This window comes from Fistularia commersonii, chromosome 12, assembly GCF_037954325.1.
Source record: "Fistularia commersonii isolate RoL2024-O1a breed Wild chromosome 12, RoL_Fcom_v1.0, whole genome shotgun sequence".
Classification (NCBI taxonomy): domain Eukaryota; kingdom Metazoa; phylum Chordata; class Actinopteri; order Syngnathiformes; family Fistulariidae; genus Fistularia; species Fistularia commersonii.
In genome coordinates, this window is record NC_141295.1 from 14963782 (window position 1) to 14985548 (window position 21767).

Sequence of the window (21767 nt, forward strand, 5' to 3'; positions counted from 1 at the left end):
TTTGCTGACCAGAATAAACACGTTTCAACACGTTGACGAAAAATAGGTAACGATTGTGAAATCTCTGTCTAAATCCCAAACTAAATGAATAAGTTGGGAATGTTTAATGTTTGAGGAAGTAATAGGTCCAGTACAATCGACCGTAACTTCTCATCTATGGAATGTCGCGCCATCACTTGTACCTTGAGCTTATTTCCATATTGATGTCGTTGTATTATCTTGCTGATTACATTTTACAATTCCTAATCTGGAATGAGTGTTGTAAAAATGGCATAAGCCATCCGAAACACCAAATGTACGCTTAGCGTCTGCTCACAGGTCGGGAAAAAAAAAAAAAAGAATGTGAAAGGCTCAACTTAATCTGTCTCGTTTTAATAGAAACCCCAAGAACAACAGAGGTTGAACAGTGCACGTGCGCATACAGTCCCTTTTAAACCACTCACTAGAAAATAAATATGCTCAAAAAGAAAATACAGCAATCTTATAAATATAGGGTCCCAAAAAACCTCAAAAACATTTACCAAATGCATCAAATGTAATGAGATGTCGGGTTAATATATCTGCACAAATATTCTGACAGTAGGTGATATATGAATATACATGATCAGTGCTTTTGAATGTAAAGCTGTGGATTTTTTTTTAGGTCATACAACTGTAACTAATATACATGCATTTCTCTATTATTGCCTTTGTTATTTAAAAACATTTTCTGTCTTTCATTACATCTATCTCTAAAAATTTGTTTTGAATTGTTCATCTCACATCTGGATTTTCTACCTTTATCTCCTTTGTTCACAAACATGACAGATAGTTAGACTCTACTCTACAACATTCCGAGATACTTACAGGGGATGGCCATCCCATCAATGTTTCACATGGCATTATGATCTTGTCCAGGGTGGGAGTTGGGGGGGGGGGGAAGAAACATCTTGACCTCCAGGAAAAGGGAGGAGTCTGACATTGGCTACCTCTATGCTGTGCTACTCAAGGACAGAGGAGGGAGGGGGACGCACGCAGCAGTTGGGCCGTCTGACATTTCGCAGCATTGACCTGAAAATGTTCGGCTGCCTCCTTTTGTTCTTCTTGCCATTTCGCGGCGACTCCGCGCCGGAGATTGACTTCCGGAAGGAGGTTTGAGCGATCAGTTTCCTCTCCTGCTCCTTGATTTTGCACTGCAAGTGGCTCTGAATGGCGAAGCCGAGGGACTCTGGATCCACAGAGGCCCCGTAGACCTCCCAAGTCATGCCTTGTTCATCCCAGACGACATCGTGGACACTCTTTCCTTTCTGCTTCTCTGACTGCTCCTCCTCCTCCTCCTCCTCCTCCTCCTCCTTCTCTTTTCTCTCTGGCTCAATCTTTTTTCCGCCAGAAACGGTTTCCTTCGTCGGGACTTGACTTACAGCTTCGACCTTCTTTTTAGGACTTTCACCTTTCGCAAGCTCTGACTTGGACTTGGTGTTTGCAGTCACTGATGTTGGCGGTCCCTCTTTGGTTTTGGTTGCATCTGCAGCCAGAGACGGCGCGGCGTTGTTTCTGTCTGCCGAGCCAGGCTTGATCCCCGAACCGGTCTCTGGGGTTTCCCCTGATTTAACTGGGAGCGCAGCAGCAGATGCTGGTCTAACTGCAATTTTGTCTTGGGGATTACCTGTCTCTCCTTGCAACTTATGGTTGCTGTGTTCGATGTTGATTTGATAAACCGGCTGGATGTTACATAAAACTGACCCGGGCTCTTTCGGCTTGGCTCCCAGTCTCGCGTCTTCTTGCTGCTGTTGCTGCTGCAGGGTTCCTTTTTGAAAAACCGTGCCAGCGTTATGATTGAGGCACATCTCAGCCTCCACAGTGAATCTTTCAGATCGCGGCTCCACGGGGGTCGTAAGAGAACTCGTATTTATCTGCGACGGTCCGGATTGATGGAAACCCACAGCCCCCTCGGCGTGGTGGACGACGGCGAGACTTTGCACCTCTTCTGAGATGACGGCACCGGCGATCGGCCTTTGAGTCACGCCGAAAGGCAACAGACTAGGACTCGTAGACACGGCCTTATTGCACATGTTAGCTACTGCCTGAACCTCCATATCGTGACACTGCTTGACTGGGGTGGATTGAGGGGATGAGGTCATGGTCGAAGCCTCCCTGTAGAGCCTGCATTGCTGCTGATACTGCCCTTCAAAGTCAGCCCTGTCAGTCTGGCCGGCCACCTGGGCCACCTGCCTGCGCGCCGGCATGTTTTGTATTGCCTCGGGTAAAGCTGAGGATTCCTTCCGCGAAGACACTGGCTGATGTTTCTCCGGGGAGACTTGTGACTTATTAACTGGTGGCAAATCCCCCTCTGGATTTGTTGCACTTGAATTTTTATTTGTAACCTCAGCCTCCGCGCCTCGGTTATTCGGCGGAGTCGAAGTCGAGCCGCGCGGAGCTGCGGTTTCCGTGCGTTGTGCAAATTTAGGCGCCTCCTGCGCAGTGGCGGGGCTCTGCGGACAGCTTTGTGTATGATCCAGCGCGCCAGGCGAAGTAGCGTCTTTGTTTACAACGGCTGACATACTTCCTTTATTTACCTGCTGGGGTGGCAAAACGTCACTTGGTGCACGTGGTTGCTCAGAGGTGTTGTTAAGATTCAGATTCCCAGCAGAAACCTTTTCTGCACTGGCCTCCTGCGCCGGGGTTTTAATGGAGGGTGTTCCCGATAACACGGGGTTCACGCGCTCGTGCTCAGGCGTCACATTTTGCCCTCTTTTTATGCAGTCAATAGTCTGTCCGTCTACAAGCGACGATGAAAGAGCAGACGACGGACAGGCTTTATCCTTTTCATCGGTCGGGCTTAACATTCTCACATTAGCATTAGAATCCCTCTGGTCAGCTCCCACCTCACCTAAACCTTGCTCAAGCACAGACTTAACTGGCATCTGCTGGCCCTCGCCTTTCTCGACCTTCGATTTTTTCTGGTTTCCACCGGCCGGCGTCGATTTATCAGCCGTAGCTGCGTTGAGTGGTTCGCCTCCCTTGGAAGCTTTTTTTGGGGGATGGGGGTTGTTCGCGGGAGCAGCAGCGTGAGATATGTTTTCCGGTTTGTTGTCGGTTGACGTGAGGCTGGGTTTTGGACAAACTTGAGAGAGTTTCAGGTTGGGCTCTTTAGACCAGTTGGCATTCGACTCCTTATTGCCCAAGGTGTCCACCACAGCGAGCTGCGGCACCATCTGGACCGTGACTGTCCTTTTTGGGTTGGAGCCCATGCCGTATTCACAGTTTCAGTCTTCCAATATTCTTGTAATCCAAAGATGGAAACAGGTGCACAATGGGATTATGCAACCCTTTGTTCAATTTCCTAAAGGAAGAAAACAACAGGAATAATAGTTTTTAGAAATAAAAACTAGTGAGCTGGTATCAATTTGCATTTTTTCCCTATTCTTGTTGTTTTGGAAGATCGCAATCGTCACTGAACATTCAACATTCAATCAAAGTTAAAAGCCCTATCATGAGTCTTAAACATTTCTTTTTTTGGACTATAATTAACAATTGCTTTTTTTTAAATTCATGTGCACTTCAAGTATATGAATTAAAAATGTGTTTTTTTAAAATCTCCCCAAACTTATAGGCGGCACAAGACACGTGGCTGTTATGGATTAACCCACATGTCCTGATCATATTGGATGATACAATTGTTGTGAGTTTAATTAAACATATTAAGCACAGCAGCAATATCAAATTCAAATAAGAGTACATTAAATAGATTAAAAAAAACAAACATTTAAATGTATTATTTGCATCAGAGACAGCATTACAATCTCTGGTTGTGAAAGTGCTCCCTTGCAACGCTTTTTAATGAAAATGAACCACGGGAGAGTTTGTAAAATCATTACCACATTCCTCGAGGATTAGATTGTATTTGGTCTTGATGCACTTCGGTATAAATCCAAATCCAAACGACCTGCAGCTTCACAAATGTCTTCAATTCGCGGGCTGATGAATGACTCCTTATCAGTTAATCTCCCGGAACCGTGAGGCATTTTCTGCGAGTAATGTGCCAGCGGACAGCAGACCCCTAAAATACCTTCATATTAAACTGAACAAGACTTCATCAAGGATAACGGCCCTTCCCTGTAATTCAGCGGTTGGCAGTGAACAGTAGCTGGCCATTTCATTTGCATCAACTTCATCATGGACTCTGGAAACTAAAGCTGGGATTTGTTGTTTTTTTATTCCATCCTGTTTTTGTCATTGCACAGCGAACACGTTTGTCACTGCTGGTAAATGATGTCAAATAGCTTTTTTTTTTTTCATTTGCTCTCTCACCTGTTTATAATGCATTAAATACACTGGGTGCCATCATAGAAACGAGTATGTGTTAGAAAGTGACACGAATAAGAAAAGGTGTGCACAGGCTACTGTTTAAGATTCACGGAGATGTGCATTTGTGTCTTCCGACACACACACACACACACACACACACAATACAGCAGCCTGGGTCTGTTGTCAAAGTGCAAATATTGATGGAAAGCATTCAGGGTGTCATGAGATATGAGGAGGCCACAATACAAACATAAAACTGAAAAAATGAAAAGAAATTTAAAAAAAAAAAAAAGCACAGGCGCCTGTGGTTTCCCTTTCCCTTGCAGCAGTTAAAAAAAAAAAAAAATAAGAGGGGAAAAATGGAGGGAGATGTAGAATGTGAATTCATGCAGGGCGACAAACGAAACATACGTGTGCGACCTGCAGCCTTGCAGAGATCCGAGGGGATCCTGCGCCGGGCGTCCCGTCCCGCCCGCACACCTCGGGGGGGCTTCCGATATTTGATTTGACCTTGTGGGAAAATTGAACATATGACCCGGAAAGGGGGGGGTGGGGTACCACAGATTTGGGGTCTGGGGGGGGAAAAAAAAAATGCAGGGGATCGCTTACCTTGCCGGACGCTTTATCGTCCCGTAAACCGTTGCGTCCGCGTCAGTGAGCCGAGGTCGAACCCCACGGAATATGAATATGGAAAAATCGGCGGCGTCTCGGTGACAACAAGCCACGCCTTCACCCCCACGATCCGGCTCCTGCAAGTATCGATCCGAGCGCACGGAAAAGAAAAAAAAAATAAATAAATGAAGAAAAAAAAAAAAAAAGAAACCAGACACCCTATTTTTTTTTTTTTGCGTGACCGACCGGGCGCTGCGCAACGGCTGATCGGTTCCCCCCCACCCCACCCCCTTTGCCACCCCGCAGAAGGAAAGTCACCGCATCTGTCAACCGCTGGATGTGCGTGCCATCCCGCACTGGAGCGCAACCGGATGAACGGTGATGGAGGTGGAGCGTGTGCGTGTCCGCACAGCCGCAGGCAACGACTCGCACTTAGGGGGGGGAAATTATTCTTTATTTCTTTTTTTTTTTTTTTTGAATCTTCGAAGCGGGCGGCGTCTTTCCCCTGGCCCGCAGAGCCTATGATTTATTTCGCACTGCTTGTGTATATAATTCATTCAAATTGATTCAATTAGAATGGACTCGATCTGTGCGTGTGTGTTTTTCTTGAGGGGATATGAGGGACTGATCTGGAGGTTCAGAAAAAAATAAATTGTTTTCTGAGACACAGAATTTTTTTTTCCAAAAAGGGAAAAAAAAAAATCACAAGGGATGACTGGAGGATGCTTGTTTTTAAGAATATGCTATGAGGAACTGAAATTACTGTGATTGTTATATAAAAAATCAACTATAAACCTGCATTTGAAGCAGACGAGACTGAATAACATAAGAGTCAATTCTTATTTACTTATTCAGCCTGTTCACTGGCCTTATTGATATCAAGATCATCTCCATACATCAAATATTCCATGTGAAATCATTCGTAACAAGAAACAAAACCAAATTGCACTCTTCCTGTTATTGAATAAGAAACATGCTTATGACTGGATGTTAAGTAATATTCCTTCCTGTTTTGCAGTTCTCCTCCTAATGTATTCATATTGACTCACTTTTATTTATTTATATGTATGGATCCAAGGGAGAACAACTTTATTTTTGTCCCCTCTGCCCTTCTGTCTGAGTTGCTTCTATATTTTTCTAAATTTGAAAAAACAACTCATCTTTTATCCCTCGCTTGTTGAATCCAATTTGTATGTCAATAATTCATACTGTAAACAGAAAAAAACTGTTTCATTATCTACCATTCAGAGAGAAAAAAAGCATCAAACAAAAGAATGAGCTTAAAAAAAAGAGCCTTTTTTGTAAACCAAAAAAATTTAATCTGCCTGAACATGCTGCAAGTTCCAGTAAAACATCTAATTATCAGATCGTTTGCATTGCAGGGGGACTTCGGAAGATAACACACTTGTGTGTACCAATTTTTTAAGAGATCATAGACATTCAGACAGGAAGTTGGGTGTGGGGGTCACAACTTTATCAACAGGCATGCAGTCTTAAGTAATTTGAACTACTTACCTGTGCATGCACAAACACACACACACACACACACACACACACACACACACACACACACACACACACACAGTGCCTGTGTTTTGTTCAGCTTTTTTGTTACTCCTGACATCCTACTCTCAGTGACATATTTAGAGTGCTCACAGACAAGAAACTTCTATAACAAGGGATTTGTGAAGAAAGACAAGTTTGATGTTTTCTTGTGGACACCTTCCTGTGGGGAGTTTCCCCCACAGCTCATTATAACTGCAGAAACCTCTTGGATGAGGGGTTAAATGTCTTCAAGTGAAGAAATCCAAGTCCAGTTGCCACAACAAGAAGACTTCAACAAGAATTCACCATGACCTGGATGACTGAGAACCTCCACAGACATGTTATTTTGCAACTTTTTTTGAGCTGTACTCCTCTATCCCCCAAGTCAGAAACAGTACCTAATCTAAATCATTCATTTCAGGTTTCAAAGATATCTAACCTTAGCATAATACCATGTTGTTTTATAAAAACTGAGGCCAGGGGGCCAAATCAATGAACATTTATATGCATTTGTTAGACAATTGAAGCAACTTACACATGAGGATGGTCACACTGCAGCACAGTTAGATCCGACTAAGGAATGGATATTGTCCCATAAGAAAGGAAGGTAAGCAGTAAGAGCTTTTTAAGGTGTAAGGAAATCAGTAAAATGTTGAGGAGACCGACTCGGTTCAGTAAGTCGCTCTATCGACAGGAAACCACTGACAAGGGTGGAGTGTGTTAACATCTAGAGGTGTGACAACAGGTCCAGAAATCTATTTATAAGTATCTCCTATTTGAATGGGACTTTGTGATTATGTGTGACATGTAGCCTTATTTTTTTTCTCCTGTGAGGGTTTTCTAGCGTGCAGGAAGAGACAGTTGAAGATCATAGCAGCGTTTGAAATTAGAGATAAGAATGCGTGCAAACAGTTTGATGGCGCACTGAGTCAGATTGTGGCTGATTTATCTTGCACTGCAAATCAGCACAACTCAGAGACGTACGCAACGCGGGCAGAGAAGCATCAGTATCATCTAGCGCGACTTCCTGATTTTTACATAACCTTGGTTGAGGAGACGACCATGTGATGTCAAACCACCCCTTCAGCTCGGATTAAAAGCAATAAGACTGGATCTTAGTTTTACTTTGTGAACTTGTACTTCATTGAAAAGGGCCGTGTTCACAGAAATAATACAGGGTGGGACGTGTCAGCTTATGATAAATAATGCCTTTTCACTTGCCGGTATTATAGTCATTTGAATATTTCAGGCTTTGCCCCATATTGGTACCACGAAGACTCTCCATAGATAGAAAAACACAAAGGGTGTACAAAATGCCCCAGAAAGTGCATTTTCAAATTCCATTGAATAGACTTGACAATGTCACATCAGTCTTTCAAAGCTGGAAATTATGTGTCTGTCAGATCTTATTTAATGCCGCCATTATTTGTTATATCGTGGGGATCTTTGAAGCTTAGCCTTGGCCGATCCCCCAGACTGTAATTTACCAGATGACTTTTGGGATTCGGCTTTCAAATACTGCTCGGGACCGGTCTGATGCGGGGTTTCCTCTTGGAATGCATTACTTACACAGGAGAGACCTCCCGCCTCTAAAAAGACCCAGAGGGACTGATTAGGTGAGAAGGCAGACCATGACTTAATTATAGTTGAGTGCACCGTTGGAGAGCAATTCAGGTTAGGCTGCATGTGAGGTTGATATGCTACACTGCTGCCTTGGGGTGAAGGCTGGGTGCAATCAATTGGAGAAAAAAAAGTGACACACAGAGTGAGTGCAAATACAATTAAGTAATAATGATGTCTGTTATTTCGGTTGCTATGACTTATGGGAAGGAAGTGTGACTACTACCGGATGATATCCCATGAATGACGAAGACCAAATGACAAATATGGGGTATATGGTGTGACTGCAGGATAGTAGACTGTGATCGTCCAACCTGAAGTTGTTGTATAATTCTGGCAACATCTAGAGGACATACTGAGGATGGCAGTTGCTATGTTTCTGAGGAATTGTATTCTTCTACTTTGTGCCGCTGTTCTTTTCAGGGGATGCCACAGTGTATCGTCTGGCTCCATCCTCTGCATCCCCTTCTCTTACACCAACTAACTTCATGTCTTCCTCTAGGCCTCCAGTTCCAACTTCTGCATCCAGATTTTCACCGTCCTTCCTCTGTATATGTCTGAACCGTCTCAGTCTGGCATCTGTGACTTTATCTCCAAAACATCTAACATCTGCTGTCCCTCTGATGGACAGCTGTCACTCCCGATGACAACCTCAACATTTTCAACTCTGGTACCTCTAGCACTGCCTCCAGCATTTTATTTTATCATTGCCACTGTCCCTGAAATCTATGAATTTGAAAAGACCCACCGGTTTGGACAGTAGATGGAGCTGGATCAACATTGACGACGTGCATCCTGCAAAAACCAATCTGGTGTGTTTAAAGACATCACGTCGAATAACCTTATTTGTACACAGAGAAAGGAAAACTATTTCAAATTGCAAGATAATATGAGGATATCTCTAAAAATAACAAATTAGTATCGGCAATTAAGCGATTTATCTTGAGACAATTCTTTTCACTTGATGGCCATGGCGAGCAACTTGCCGCCGCGGTTGGTTCTGGTGTTCATTGAACGCATCACAGCCAGACAGTGTTGTCATAAGAAACGTAGCTAACACATCCAGACGGCCACATTGATTGAACCTCTTGGAAATATTTTCGTCTGTATAAGGTAAGAATCTCAAATCCAGAACGGACCAGTGGTTTTCGGAAAATTGCCAACCAAAAGCTGATGGAAACACCTGAATCACAGTACCATATCACCGTTTTGCGATCACAATGACAACCTGTTGTCTGAGCGACATCCCTCACTGTCATTTATGAGTTTTAAAGGTGGCTAAGTCCGAGGTAAGTTAGCAGATAGCGGCTCACTGTCACAAAGTTACAACGGCGATACTGTCTACGATACTTAGATAGATAGACAGATAAATAGATACAACGTTGGCTAAACAGTAACATTTCCCCAGAGTTAGCACTAGCAACAATGCTAGCTATAGCTGCTGGTATTTTAGTAATAGGCGGCTATCGTGGCTGTCTGAGCTAGCTTTCTGCTCGTCCACTGATGTATGCCGCCTTTAGCCTTGTAATGTATGAAAACATTGTTTAAAACTATTCGAAGGCACATCTGTCTCAACCCCTTGGCAGCTATCTTGTCCATGAAACATTTCATCTCCGGAAGGCTTCTGTGAAAGTTATCGATACACCTAATCAATAGCCATAGTTAATAGCCCTAATCCTCTTCACAATGATTATAGTCATGTGATCAGTGGCTAGCTAGTCGTTCATTCAATGTCGGACTGCCTCAGTACGATTTTCTTTAAACGTGGTAAATTTGTCAAGAGAGCTGTTAATTACATTGGATAGTGGCCAAAAATTCGCTCAGATATTTAGGATATTTTCTGTTTTGTTTTACTGTTTTTGTTACTCACCTATATTAAATCTGTATGTGTGCGTAAGCACAAGTATCAAGCCAATTTGCTTTGAATATAACATTAATCCAGAGGGCTTTCCAACTGCTGGAGATAGATTGTGTAGTAACATGGTGCAATTTGGTGTCCAATTTGAGAAATCATCCAGAAATTGAGTTCATTGTATCATGAGTTATTTCATTGTTCATGATGAAACATACACGATGTACACTTCGTGATATCGTGGTTGTCTTTGGACTACTGTTCAAATGGATTTTTAAATTTTATTTTCGTGTTCTAAGAATTCTTGATAATGAGACTCCAGGTTTGAGAGGCATTACAATGTCTCTTGTCATGTTGAAGGAAATGTTGGGGTACATCTGGCAGTATTTCTACACATCCTTCCTGAGATATTGGCTGAAGTGGCTTATCAGGCAGGCCACAGGGAGATGTGAGCTGCAGAGAATATGCTCTGGATACAAAGCAGGAGCTGCCCGGACCCACAAAACGGGTAAATCAAGCCATTTATATGAATTCAAATTAATGCTGCATTCAACATCTTTCTTTGTCTCATATTTTTACCCGCCTCTTGTGTCTTCTAGAATATTCTCTCAAGTCCTCAAAGAGCAAGGTAAGACAGATTTACCTTTGAAATTTAGTTGAAAGAGGATAATATGCTACTTAAGCTGAATATCCTAAAGCAAGCTCATGGCCAGAAAGTCAGAGAGAAGTAAAAGGAATCAGAGTGCTGCAATAACTGAATTACTCCCTTTAAAGTCTTTGTTACATTCCTGCTTGGAAAGGCAACATGAAATCAGATGTAATTGGTATTTAATAAATTTGTTTATTATGAAAGTCTGGAAAAGGTACATTAGTACAATTAAGGAAAAAGGGGCAAGTTGGCTGCTGCTTAAAAATCAATGAAAGGAATAAGAGTCCTCATAAGACCCATTGCTAAAACCCACACTACTTGAAACTGGTGGAAAACAAAATCAGCTGAACATCAGCCAATACCATCAATGGTTGTGTCTGCCTTTAAAGAAGTCAGCACATTGACAACACAGACCACCTGCATGGCAATTTGAAACACAACGAATGGGGGGTGGGGGGGTTGCACTGGCCGTAACACTCCTCTTAAGATGTAAAGCTCAAGGATTTCTATTCCACGATTCATTAAGTTGTTGACCCTCGTCAGCAGCTTGACTGCACTGGGCAGTCTCGGAAATCTTGCGGGCGACCTCCCACCTCAGACGCTGCAGCGCCGTCTCTTTAGACATCCGCTCCCCTTGGAACGTGGTCATCTCCGCTGTCAGGTGGCTCACAGACTGACACTTGTGCGTTCTTGCGGTTGACCTCCTGTGGGTCCTCGTCGTTTTCCTCCACATCCTTCCCTCTGCACTTCACCTCGCAAGGACATTCGGGCCAGCTCCCACTGCTGCTCCAGGGTGAACACCTGTCTCTGCAGTTTGCTCTGGCTCTCCTCAATCGCCATGCAGGCAGCATGGTCTTCTGCTGCTTAAGGGAGAGCTGTAATTGCAGATTCTGCTCACCCTGTAGTATGGACAGCTTGTCAAGGGTGGGCGTGGCCAGAAATAACTCCTGGTTAAATGTGATTGCCACTCAGGTAACCCAGCTGCACTCAATTTACACACATTCCTTATTTCAAACTCTACACAATCTAGCCAAACTTACAAAACATTTTTATTGCCGGGACCCTATAACAATTATCCCGAATGAGTTACGTCCCGGCTCGGAGAGGGGAAGGTAGGCAACATAAAACCAGATGTACGGTAATTGGTATTTAATAAATCTGCTTGCTATGAAAGTCTGCAAAAGAAGGTGCAGAAATACAATTAAAAAAAGGGGGGGCAGGTTGGCTGCTGCGCAAATCAAATGACTAAAACACAAAAGTCCTCAAGGAGAACCACCCACTGTCTAGGTTTCTGCTTGCAGAACAACAGAGGGAAACAAAATTCACACTACCTGAAACTGGTAGAAAACAAAGCACATCAGAATCTGCAACCCCAACACCCTCACAATAGTTGGGCTCACAAACTGCAAAGTATCGGCCTTAACAAGACAGTATTTGACCTCACAAACCAAACAGTATTGGCCTTAGCTCCCCACACAGTGGGACACAGCGTGTCCTCTTGGCGTGCTCCACGTCAACAGCCACCTTGCATGGTTAAAACAGTCAGCACACATTGATTACCCTCAGTTGACAACTCAAAACACAGAGAAAGGGGCGGCACACGTTGGCTGAAACAGTCGTATTTATATTATATTGCCTCTGAACACAGATCATTTCCTCTAAAGGAGCATTTGCTCAGGGATGGCAGATCACGTCAGTGATCATACGCAGAGTATGATTAGAAATAGTAGAATTCCACCTGCACTGCATTCAGAAGCCTTTCACTAACAATCAAGAAAAAAAGAACTCTGTATACTGCATTGTTTTTTTCTGGTCATGCCCTGCTTTTTTAAATGTATTTATTTTTTTATTATTGATTGTAATGTGGACTGATTTTACATCCAATATTGGTCTCTTGCTGTAAATTTAGGCTCAGTCAAGTAAATATACAATTTGTAAAATGAATTTCAAATTTGTAACAGAAGACAATCGCGCCAGAAAACTGCTGAAATAATATCGCAGGGGCATTTATCGAATAACACTAGCGTTTTTAATGACAATTTCAAAGTCCACCAGATGTGATAGGACAGTTTGATGAATTTTAGTGTATCTCATTATTTTGTCATGATTTTATTTGTCTTTCATGGCAAAGAATAAGAAAACAAAAACCCTTTATTAAGTCAGACTTATTTATACGTGCTGCATAGCATCAGCTTAATCTCTCTGCTGCATTAAACCCATCATGGATGAACCAGCAGGCAGGCACTTAGCGGCGCTGGGGGAACATCTAGGGCAGGGGTGTCAAACTTAGATACTCAGGGGCTAAAATTCTACCAATTGATACATGTTGAGGGCTACACTGGTGCCGATGTTTATCATGCTGGTCAAAAATGAAGTCATGGGTCATATGTGGGCCAGTAGCTTGACACATGTGATTTAGGGGTTCAGTGTCTTGCTCAACAACACTTTGGCAGGCTGGGAGGATGTTGGGAATCGAACCATGAACATTCAGTTCCAAGACAACCGGTCTTCTCACTTCTGCCACGCCGCTCTGTCTGACCACTTGTCTACAAATACAGCTTTGGAACAATCTCTGTCCTGACTGTTTCTGTAATAACTTAGCAGAAGAAAAACACACTGATTAGCTCACTATCAGTCTGGCTTTTGTAGGTGTTAACGTTTGTGAGTGTTATCAGTCTTATCTTTCACTGCACTTGCCAAGCGCAGATGTATTGTCTCCACATGTCTCTAGTACAGACCAGTAAGCATTTTTTCCTGTCACAGGTGCTTTGCCATCTATGTATTTGGGTGAGGTTAGAATTAAAATGTGTTTTGGGGTTGTTTTTTCTTTTAAGCCACCATGATTCAGAGCGCATTATGTTACTGTTTGTGTGTGTATTTTACCTCAGCTGTGTGTAAATTCTTCTCTGTAGGTTCTACGAGGCGCTTTGGAAGCCAGCAGGGATAAGTTAGAACAATGTGTGGATGAAATTATGAAAGAGAAGAACATCAAACCTCAGAAAGATCCCCTGTAAGAGCATCCTGTTGTTTTTTTTTAAATGCATTCAGATTTAACCTGTATTGTAATTCCCACTTTTATCTTCCTGGTTTTCTAGGTTTAAGGAGAGCCTGCACATTTCTTTGTTGCAAATAACAGGATATGGAAGACTGTTTACAGCAGTCGAAGACATGAGAAAGGAGGCGTTTAGCTCAGACAACCAAGACCATGAGGCCATGCTGCTGAAGGTGTGTTATTTCCCCTTGCAGTTAAGAATTAAAGTAGTCTTCGCTTCATCTTTTCCTCGCCGTCAGATACATTTAAGTCTCATTGGGGTCGACTTTGGTCAGCCCCATGTTATCTCGGTATCTGCTAAATGTGAACACAAAGTTATTCAGATACACCAATTGGGAGGGGGAAAAAAATTTCAATATCCAAAATGACAACAACAGAAGCAGTATGTACTCATGCAAGCACTGTTAACATATGCTCCTGGTACTTTAGTTGAGAAATACTCTGACATTGACAACATTTTACTTGCAGTAAAATGCACTAAGCAGCACAAGAAATCAGTATTATTGAAATCATTGGTATTCTATTACTTCCTCTGTCTATGAGGTTTTATTACTGCTCCCTTGGTCATTATCATTAAACTTGTTGAAGGAGCTTAATAGGGGCATGACAAGAAGCCATGAAACACTGAAACCAATCCTACAAACTCAGAAAAAACATCAATGCAAAACAAAAACATGAAAATTTGACCATGTTGAGGTTAAGTGCTGGAAGGATCATCCTTGGGGCTCTTATCTTAAAGGATTTGGATTTCGGGACCAGATTTTCGTAAATATGGCAGTGAAAAAAGTGAAACTTGTAACTACAAAGCGGTTTTGTTTCTCTCAGCTCTGGAACCTGTTGATGCCAACTGTTCCACTGGAGTCAAGAATAACCAAACAATGGGGAGACATAGGGTTCCAAGGAGACGACCCCAAAACGGACTTCAGGGGAATGGGCATGCTAGGCCTCATTAACCTTGTGTGAGTACTCGGTGAATACTGTATATGAATATTTTATTCCAACTGTAGTGCCAGAGTGACATTTCAGAGAAGTATCTGCTGACAGCATGTTGGCTAACTGGGTACAGTGGAAGTGTGATGACCATTTTACCCTTTGACCATTTCTCTCTTCTTCTTCTTCTTATTTTACTTTGATTTGCAATTTTTTTTTATACACACTTCACTGCTCACAAATTTTGCATTTGGATGGTCATTGATCCCTCATTACATATTTCCTCACCATATCACAATGAACTCTACCCATCAATATTTCATTTGAAATGCAACCAGAAAAGGGTTCACTGACAGCAGGCAGGCCTCCTTGAGGTTGTTTACTGACTTGGCCTGAAACACATTGAGCTGGAGGTCCTGTTTTATTACTCCTTTAAGTCCACATTTTAATTCACAATCTGAAATCCACTTTTGGCTAAAATACGCTGAAATTAACGCTGCTAATGACTGACACATATCAATGCTGGAATGAGCTTTACATCTGTATATCAGTCTTTATAAAAAAAAGAGAAAAAATCTGATAGATTTTTTTAAACAATTAACTAATTACCAAGATTGTCAGTGACAAAAATGATTAATCAAAACACAGTTGGCAGATGATAATTTTTAGCGTTTCCTCTTTTTTATACTTCAGTACCTTTAAAAAAAATATACTGAAAATGTGCACTTTGCACAGCATGTCTAAATATTAAACTGCACTGTATATCGTGTTGTTTTTGTCAATAATTTACTCTTGTGGAGGCTTTGATTTGTTTCAATCCATTGCTTGACATTTACATTACGATTTAAAGTTACCATGTACTCACCGCATGGATTAAAGAACATTGGTTTGATTTCTTCTCCCCAGTTTTTTCAGTGAAAACTACACAGAGGAAGCTCGTCAAGTTTTGTCTCATGCAAACCATCCCAAACTTGGGTAAGACAATTCACACACGTCTGGGATGCGCTTCAACGTGTTATTTTAGTAATTTTGTGTTACTGTTAATTCTCCTGTAAATTCCTGTGAGACAGTTGGGCCATGACAAACCCAACATTTTTCTCATAACTTTGGAATTAATCATTCCCATGCAAAGTGCCAGGCGTGATACGTCAGATCTCCACAGTGAGATAACCCCGAGGGGTCTCCTGACAGCTGGAGCTTTACTGACAGGGTCAAGTGAAAGGTCGATCGTGGGTTGACTTCATTGTCACTCTGTCTGATTGTGCATGTGTATCATGTCTGAACAGGCCGTGTTCCCCTCTGGATCACTATGACAGCATGATTCTGATTTTTTTTTTTTATATATATACCGCATATATATTATATGTTATTATATCATTATATTGCACTGCAGAATTTTCTACACAAACCCCTTGATATACATGTGTGATATGACGGTTTAATGAGTGTGTTGCAAGTGTGTGTGTTTCTGAAACTGATTCAATTGAGCAGGGACTATGTCTGGTTTTGGCGCGTACTGCCGTCATATACGTGTGATTTTTCTTATGTGTGTAAGTTCAAGATATAGTTTTATCGGTGGAAAAGTAGAGAAGAGGTAGATATTCATGATGCAATTACAAAATAGGATACAAAAATGTACTTATTTACAATTTAATTAACTCGAGTATAGCAATGCTGTAACATATCTTTACAAAACAATGCAAATAGATGTTGCTGGGTTTTTTTTTGTGATGTTACTCATTCTTAAGTTGAATTCATCCCCTTTCAGGTACTCCTATGCCATAGTTGGAATAAATCTGACAGAGATGGCTTACAGCCTCCTGAAGAGTGGCACTTTAAAACCTCATTTCTACAACACGGTACAAGGCGACCCTAAGCTCCTGCACTTCCATCAGCTATATTGTGAGTAAAAATGACCCGTTTGCGTTCTTGTGAACCTCGGAAACAAAAAAAAAAAACCTTCCTCCTGTTTGTAGAGGGCAGAAAAGTAAAGCTGCTCATGTCTCCCCCTCACAGGTTACCTCGCATACGAATTCGATAAATTCTGGATAGCAGAAGAACCCGAAAGCATCATGCACTTCAACCAGTACAGAGAAAAATTCCACAGCGCGGTCAAGGCACATCTGACAGACCCCGATGTGTCTCTCACACTGACTGTCAGTTCCAAGAACTAAACCCCCGTCCGGGACGTCCCCCGACCCTGCCGTGACCTCTGATGGTTTTTGGACCTGGAAGAAGTCGGCTGCACTGCTCGGGGGCTCGGCAGGCCGAGGAAAGTCAAATCGTAGTCCTCAAACAGTCAAGCTAATACGTGTTTTTCTGATTAAGAGATCACGCTAACGTAGTTACAGTGATACAGAAGAGCTGAATAAACTACAGACGTACCTCAAAAATCACCATTCCAAACTGTGAGTGGCTACGGGATTGTAGTTCTGAAGTTGGAGCACTTTCAGCAGGCGAGCAGTGTGGTTTGTGGCAGTCCAAAGAGAGGTAAACACAAGTAGGAATTTCACTACCATTTTTTTTTTTTTTTAAATTTTGTAAAGAAGGCTCGCAGTTGACCTTCTCAGGAACTTGGTATTTATGTCCGGAGATTAACAAATATAAGAACGATTTCCAATTTCCAGTTTTAGTCACCTTAAATGGTAGGTCCAGTTAGCCAAACTCCAAACTCAATCACAAACGTGTATTTCACATTTTCTTTAGAGAAATATCATAATTTCACGTTAAAAGCCAATTGTCCCTCATTTGAATATACAGACTGTACAAAAGTGCATTTATTTTTATCCTCTTTTTGAATGTCATGATTGAAACCGCTCAAATCCAGAGGTCCCGTACCCAAGCACCGCCTGCTAAAATTCGATTTAGGGTGAACGCGTTCAGCGATTACACTTTGGTCACTCAGTGCAAAACATCTGCCAGTGTGTAACTCTAACCGCATTCCACACAGTAAAGTCTCGTAACACTTGACGGAAGGAACAAGAAGAGAAATGCTTCTTTGACTGACGGTGACTTGAAGTATCTTGCACGGTCTAATGGGTCGTCAACTAATACTATTAATACAGTCTGTATTATATATTAAAGGTCATGTCAGAATGATTATTTAATGCCCTCTTAATGTGTTGAGTTTAAAGACTGACAACGCATTTACATCACTTTTTATATTTATTTCTGAATTTGTTGTTGAGGATGATACGCAACAACGAGCACCTCGCTCAACGTTAATAAATACACATTTTGATGTTTTGAAATATGACTCGTGTCCTTGTGTTGCATGTCTGTCAAAACAAGTTAAATATGGATATTTTTTGAAGGGATTTACATTCAAAAATGTTTTACAGTTGTTTACTGACTCCTCGGACTATCTCAGAAAATTAGAATATTGTGATAAAGTTCTTTATCTTCTGTAATGCAAAAACAAAAATACTATACATTCTGGATTCATTACAAATCAACTGAAATATTGCAAGCCTTTTATTATTCTAATATTGCTGATTATGGCTTACATCTTAAGAATACTCAAAAATCCTATCTCAAAATATTAGAATATCACGAAAAAGTAATTTTTGTTTTCTAATTGCATTGCAGAAGATAAAGAACTTTATCACAATATTGTAATTTTTTTGAGACAGTCCTGTATAACGGTGTTCTGGCTTAAGCTGCCTTGTGTATTTCACAGGCAGATATTGACGAATACAAGTACAAACCCGACAACTCCAAAGAGTATCTGAACCTAGTGGTCATACATTTAATTTCAAGTGAATGAAATGGTCCAATTATAAGTATATGTATATAAGAATGCAAATATTTTCTAGACACCAGCTCAAGGCACTGCAGACAGAGCCGGCTGTCTAATGTTCCTCTTGGGAAAAGGAGTTTGTCCCTATAGAACAGGAATTAGCATGAAATGTAAAATTGATATGAATTGAATTGTTCTTTTCTTCCATTCCTGCTCATCCGCGCTCCGGGCTTTCCTTTGCGCTTTCCAAGAGAGCTTTCAGTTAGTGGCATCGATTCTTTTTTTGGTGACCATCATGGCTCTCTTGATTTGCTCGAACGAGACGAACATCACAACGTTCCAAGAGCCCAGTCTCAGAAATGAGGGCATAAAACTGCAGGGGATTAACAAATAAGTGCTTTGTAAGACCAGACTTTGAATCTTATACATTTCCTCTACATCATGACAGACGAATGAGATGATGCTGAAGGGAAAAAAAAGCGTACCCTTTGTAGAAGGCCGTCGGCCCCTCTTTGGTCAACATGGTCCAAGCGCAGTTGATTGCACTCCTGTACTGGCCGGGTGGCGAGTTCATGTACCTTGTTTTTACCACATCCACCGGGGAGGCGATCACCGTGGTGACAAAGCCGGCGCCGAACGCAGATACAAAGTGACACGGCAGGTTGTCTAGAAGCGAGATGAGAGACTCATCAATAGGCAACGGCAACACACCCGATGTGCATGAATGAGAGCCGCACTTTATTCTTAGCCTTCGTCCAGATTATGCAACGTCGCAACAACAACGATAAAAGGGTTGCGATACGTAAATGACGTATGAACTGCTGCAGTTACGGCGGTGAAACACTCTGTCCTCTATCAGCATGTGTACCGTTATCAGCAAAGAGGAGTTGAAGGGGCAGGAGGGTGTGTGTGGACTCCTGCCCAATCGGCTGTCTCTCTTGAATGGCATTGTTTGTAAGTGTGTGTGTGTGTGTGTGTATGCGTGTGTCTGTGAGAGAGGTAGTCAGAAAGCAAACGCGGCGTTTCTTTCTCTCACCTGACATCAGCTTGTGTCTGAGGATGGTCTCTTTAATCAGATCGTACGTAACCAGCTCCGTGCAGTTGACCAATGCATTTCTTGTGATGTTCGGTAAAGTTCCTGGAGGAGTGACATCATTTGTTGTGATATTAATTCAAAATTCCGTCAGGGTTACGAGAGTTGAAAGTCATGACCCTCCACCCCCCCGAGGAGCACCTTTCCAGAGCCCGCGTAGGCCCTCGTTCTGGAAGATGTGCTTGTAGGCCTGCATGGTTCCGCTGTAGCGCCGAGACACACCGTCCAAATTCATCTGAGCTTGGAACCTAACCTTGACCACATCGGTCGGCTGCGCAAAGGACACGGCCATGGCACCCGTGGTGCAGCCCGCCAGGATTCGCACCAGTACCCCTGGATCTGGTCAAAGATGAACAAGGACAGGCAGTGACATGATGTGTCACCGATTTTATTTTTCATATATCTGTATCAACTTACTGCATATAGCCATGTGAAATTCTGACTTAAAAAAAAAAAAAGAACCATGCTTGTATTTTAAAACTAACCACTTACTGTCTTTCCCGCCGGTGTAGAAGTCTCTGACGTTGTCGTATAGGCCGATTCGAACGGAAGCGAAACACACCTGCCTCTGCAGGCCGGCCACCAGCCCGTTATACAGAGACCGAGGCCCCTCTGTGCGGATCATGGTGCTTATGGTCCCGAACACGCCTCTGTAGCGGATGCTTTTGGCTGCATCCACGGACGCCTTCTCCCCCTGAATCTGAGGCCGGAGAGTGCGTTCAATTTCCCCAAATAGACTTTTTTTTTTTTTTTTTTTTGCAGGAAACACCCTGATCTAAGCGTTTCCTCGCTGTTCAGAACTATATTGCCATATTCCTAAACATTCAAATGCTTCATCTCGACATAAGACTCTGTGAAGTAAACCTGTTGATCTTGTGATTTCTGTTTCTCTTTGCCAGAATCGTTTCACACGTACCTGCAGTCTGACTTTGGCCGTGTCCAGAGGAAATGTGACTAAATCAGCTATGCAAGCCGCTGCTCCTGCACTTGCCATCTTCACCCCGAGTGGAGGGGGAACATCTGAAGGTTTCAGCCCTACCATGGTACCTAGTTCTGGGGTCACACACACACACACATGCACACAGACACAGAATGCATTAAATTCATACAAATCACAAAAAAAAAAGAGCATAACTTCAAACCTCATTTATGACTTGTATGAATGGATGTCAGGCTAAATGGGCCGAGATGTTTCAACAATAAAATGCGGGTTAAGCGATAAAATCATAAAACACACTTACATCGTTTTTGAATTCAGGATTCCTTATGATCTTTGATTTTTGTTGCCAGGCAGAATCACATGGGCCGGATTATAATCCATCAAAAGCTGCGCTCCTGAGTGAGGACTGTTGCATCTTTTTGTCTGTATTTATATAATTTGCGGCAGGCTTCTTTATGACATCCGCAGAGAGGCGTTACTGTGTGCTTCGCTTCTAACCCAGTCAAATCAAAGTCCAGCGGCTGTCAGAAAGTCAATGTTCAATTTGCCCTACAGTGCAAGCACTTTCAAGATAAACACCTTTTCTACATTCTTTCATTTTAAACCTAAATAACTTTCCATGCAACAGTGGGTTTAAATTCTGGAATAGTATTATATTCATGTTTCCATTCTTATTTTTCTTGCTTAAGCTCTCAGTTATACATTAGCATTTATGTTCAATCCATCAATATAAACAATTAGGTACTGAATGGGTCTGAATTTAAGAAAGTCAATAACACAACTGGATTATAGTCATTAGAGGCTTCTAGCTGTCTGCCATGTGTCTGTGTGTGCGTGTGTGTGTGTGTGTGTGTGTGTGTTTGTGTGAGAACAACGGTAAGAGTGTTTAAACTATCTTATTGGCTGAGTGCCTTTATCACATAAAGTGACCCTTTCTTTTCACCCTACTTCTTTTTTTCCTTTTCTCTCATTGAAGCTAACACAGTCTGTAATCTTTATTTGTTATTTCTCAACAACCGCAGCTGAGGACCTACCAGAATTATGGGATGAATGACGTTGATTTTTAAAATGAAGAAAACACAGAGGTGAGTTGTGACGTGATGTGAGGACTGAAGTTCATCCTGCTGCAGATAAGAGCCTTGTTAGTTTGGCAGTGTGAGCGCCTCTTTCCTAACACACTCCTTGATTTTATTAACCCGCAGATGGGTAGCAGATTAAGTAAGATTTAGTTTGTGTAAACCCCCAAAAAATCAAAAATTACAAACATGCAACTTCATAAGTAGAAATATTAGATAAGCAATACATAAATATTAAATGCGAGTGATATGCGGCGGTACTAAGCACTATGGCTGGTTTTGTGGTACTAGCATTATTATTGATAAAAATAATGATGAATGATAAAATCAAGACAAATCCGATTTAGAAAAATTGGTGACTAAGGCACAAAT

At 42.1% G+C, this 21767-nt stretch overlaps 3 protein-coding genes across 4 annotated transcripts; 1 reads left to right on the top strand and 2 right to left on the bottom strand.

Moving 5' to 3' along the window:
- Window positions 1-360: 360 nt before the first annotated feature.
- gprin3b (GPRIN family member 3b) lies at window positions 361-5116 on the bottom strand. 2 transcript variants are annotated; one of them, XM_086157327.1, is made up of 3 exons: window positions 4897-5116; window positions 4699-4797; window positions 853-3322 (listed from the first exon to the last, which is right to left on the bottom strand). In XM_086157327.1, exon 3 carries the CDS (start codon window positions 3228-3230, stop codon window positions 981-983), a length of 2250 nt encoding a protein of 749 aa, XP_086013453.1. In that variant the 5' UTR covers window positions 3231-3322; window positions 4699-4797; window positions 4897-5116; the 3' UTR covers window positions 853-980. The 2 variants fall into 2 exon arrangements, with proteins under 2 accessions (XP_086013454.1, XP_086013453.1); XM_086157328.1 differs by lacking the exon at window positions 4699-4797 and having other exon boundaries at window positions 361-3322; window positions 4897-5106.
- A 3814-nt stretch (window positions 5117-8930) lies between these two features.
- Window positions 8931-17798, top strand: elmod2 (ELMO/CED-12 domain containing 2). Its single transcript, XM_086157336.1, has 9 exons — window positions 8931-9177; window positions 10277-10424; window positions 10516-10544; window positions 13478-13575; window positions 13661-13790; window positions 14443-14576; window positions 15454-15522; window positions 16316-16449; window positions 16564-17798. The coding sequence occupies exons 2-9, from the start codon at window positions 10280-10282 to the stop codon at window positions 16719-16721; spliced, it is 897 nt and encodes a 298-aa protein (XP_086013462.1). The 5' UTR covers window positions 8931-9177; window positions 10277-10279; the 3' UTR covers window positions 16722-17798.
- Window positions 17694-20779, bottom strand: ucp1 (uncoupling protein 1). The gene is made up of 7 exons (XM_086157335.1): window positions 20621-20779; window positions 20296-20432; window positions 19872-20079; window positions 19521-19718; window positions 19323-19424; window positions 18772-18952; window positions 17694-18659 (listed from the first exon to the last, which is right to left on the bottom strand). Exons 2-7 carry the CDS (start codon window positions 20419-20421, stop codon window positions 18545-18547), a joined length of 930 nt encoding a protein of 309 aa, XP_086013461.1. The 5' UTR covers window positions 20422-20432; window positions 20621-20779; the 3' UTR covers window positions 17694-18544.
- Between the last annotated feature and the right edge of the window lie 988 nt (window positions 20780-21767).

What these genes read in the sequence shown, in the direction of transcription:
- gprin3b (XM_086157328.1), bottom strand. Translation starts at nt 3,230, where the DNA reads ATGGGCTCCAACCCAAAAAGGACAGTCACGGTCCAGATGGTGCCGCAG.
- elmod2 (XM_086157336.1), top strand. Translation starts at nt 10,280, where the DNA reads ATGTTGGGGTACATCTGGCAGTATTTCTACACATCCTTCCTGAGATAT. An exon ending in TGCCCGGACCCACAAAACGG is followed by an intron (nt 10,425 to 10,515) that starts GTAAATCAAGCC and finishes TGTGTCTTCTAG; the next exon opens with AATATTCTCTCAAGTCCTCA. An exon ending in ATGAGGCCATGCTGCTGAAG is followed by an intron (nt 13,791 to 14,442) that starts GTGTGTTATTTC and finishes TGTTTCTCTCAG; the next exon opens with CTCTGGAACCTGTTGATGCC.
- ucp1 (XM_086157335.1), bottom strand. Translation starts at nt 20,421, where the DNA reads ATGGTAGGGCTGAAACCTTCAGATGTTCCCCCTCCACTCGGGGTGAAG. An exon ending in CCTACGCGGGCTCTGGAAAG is followed by an intron (nt 19,425 to 19,520) that starts GTGCTCCTCGGG and finishes TCACTCCTCCAG; the next exon opens with GAACTTTACCGAACATCACA. An exon ending in CAGACACAAGCTGATGTCAG is followed by an intron (nt 18,953 to 19,322) that starts GTGAGAGAAAGA and finishes TCTCGCTTCTAG; the next exon opens with ACAACCTGCCGTGTCACTTT.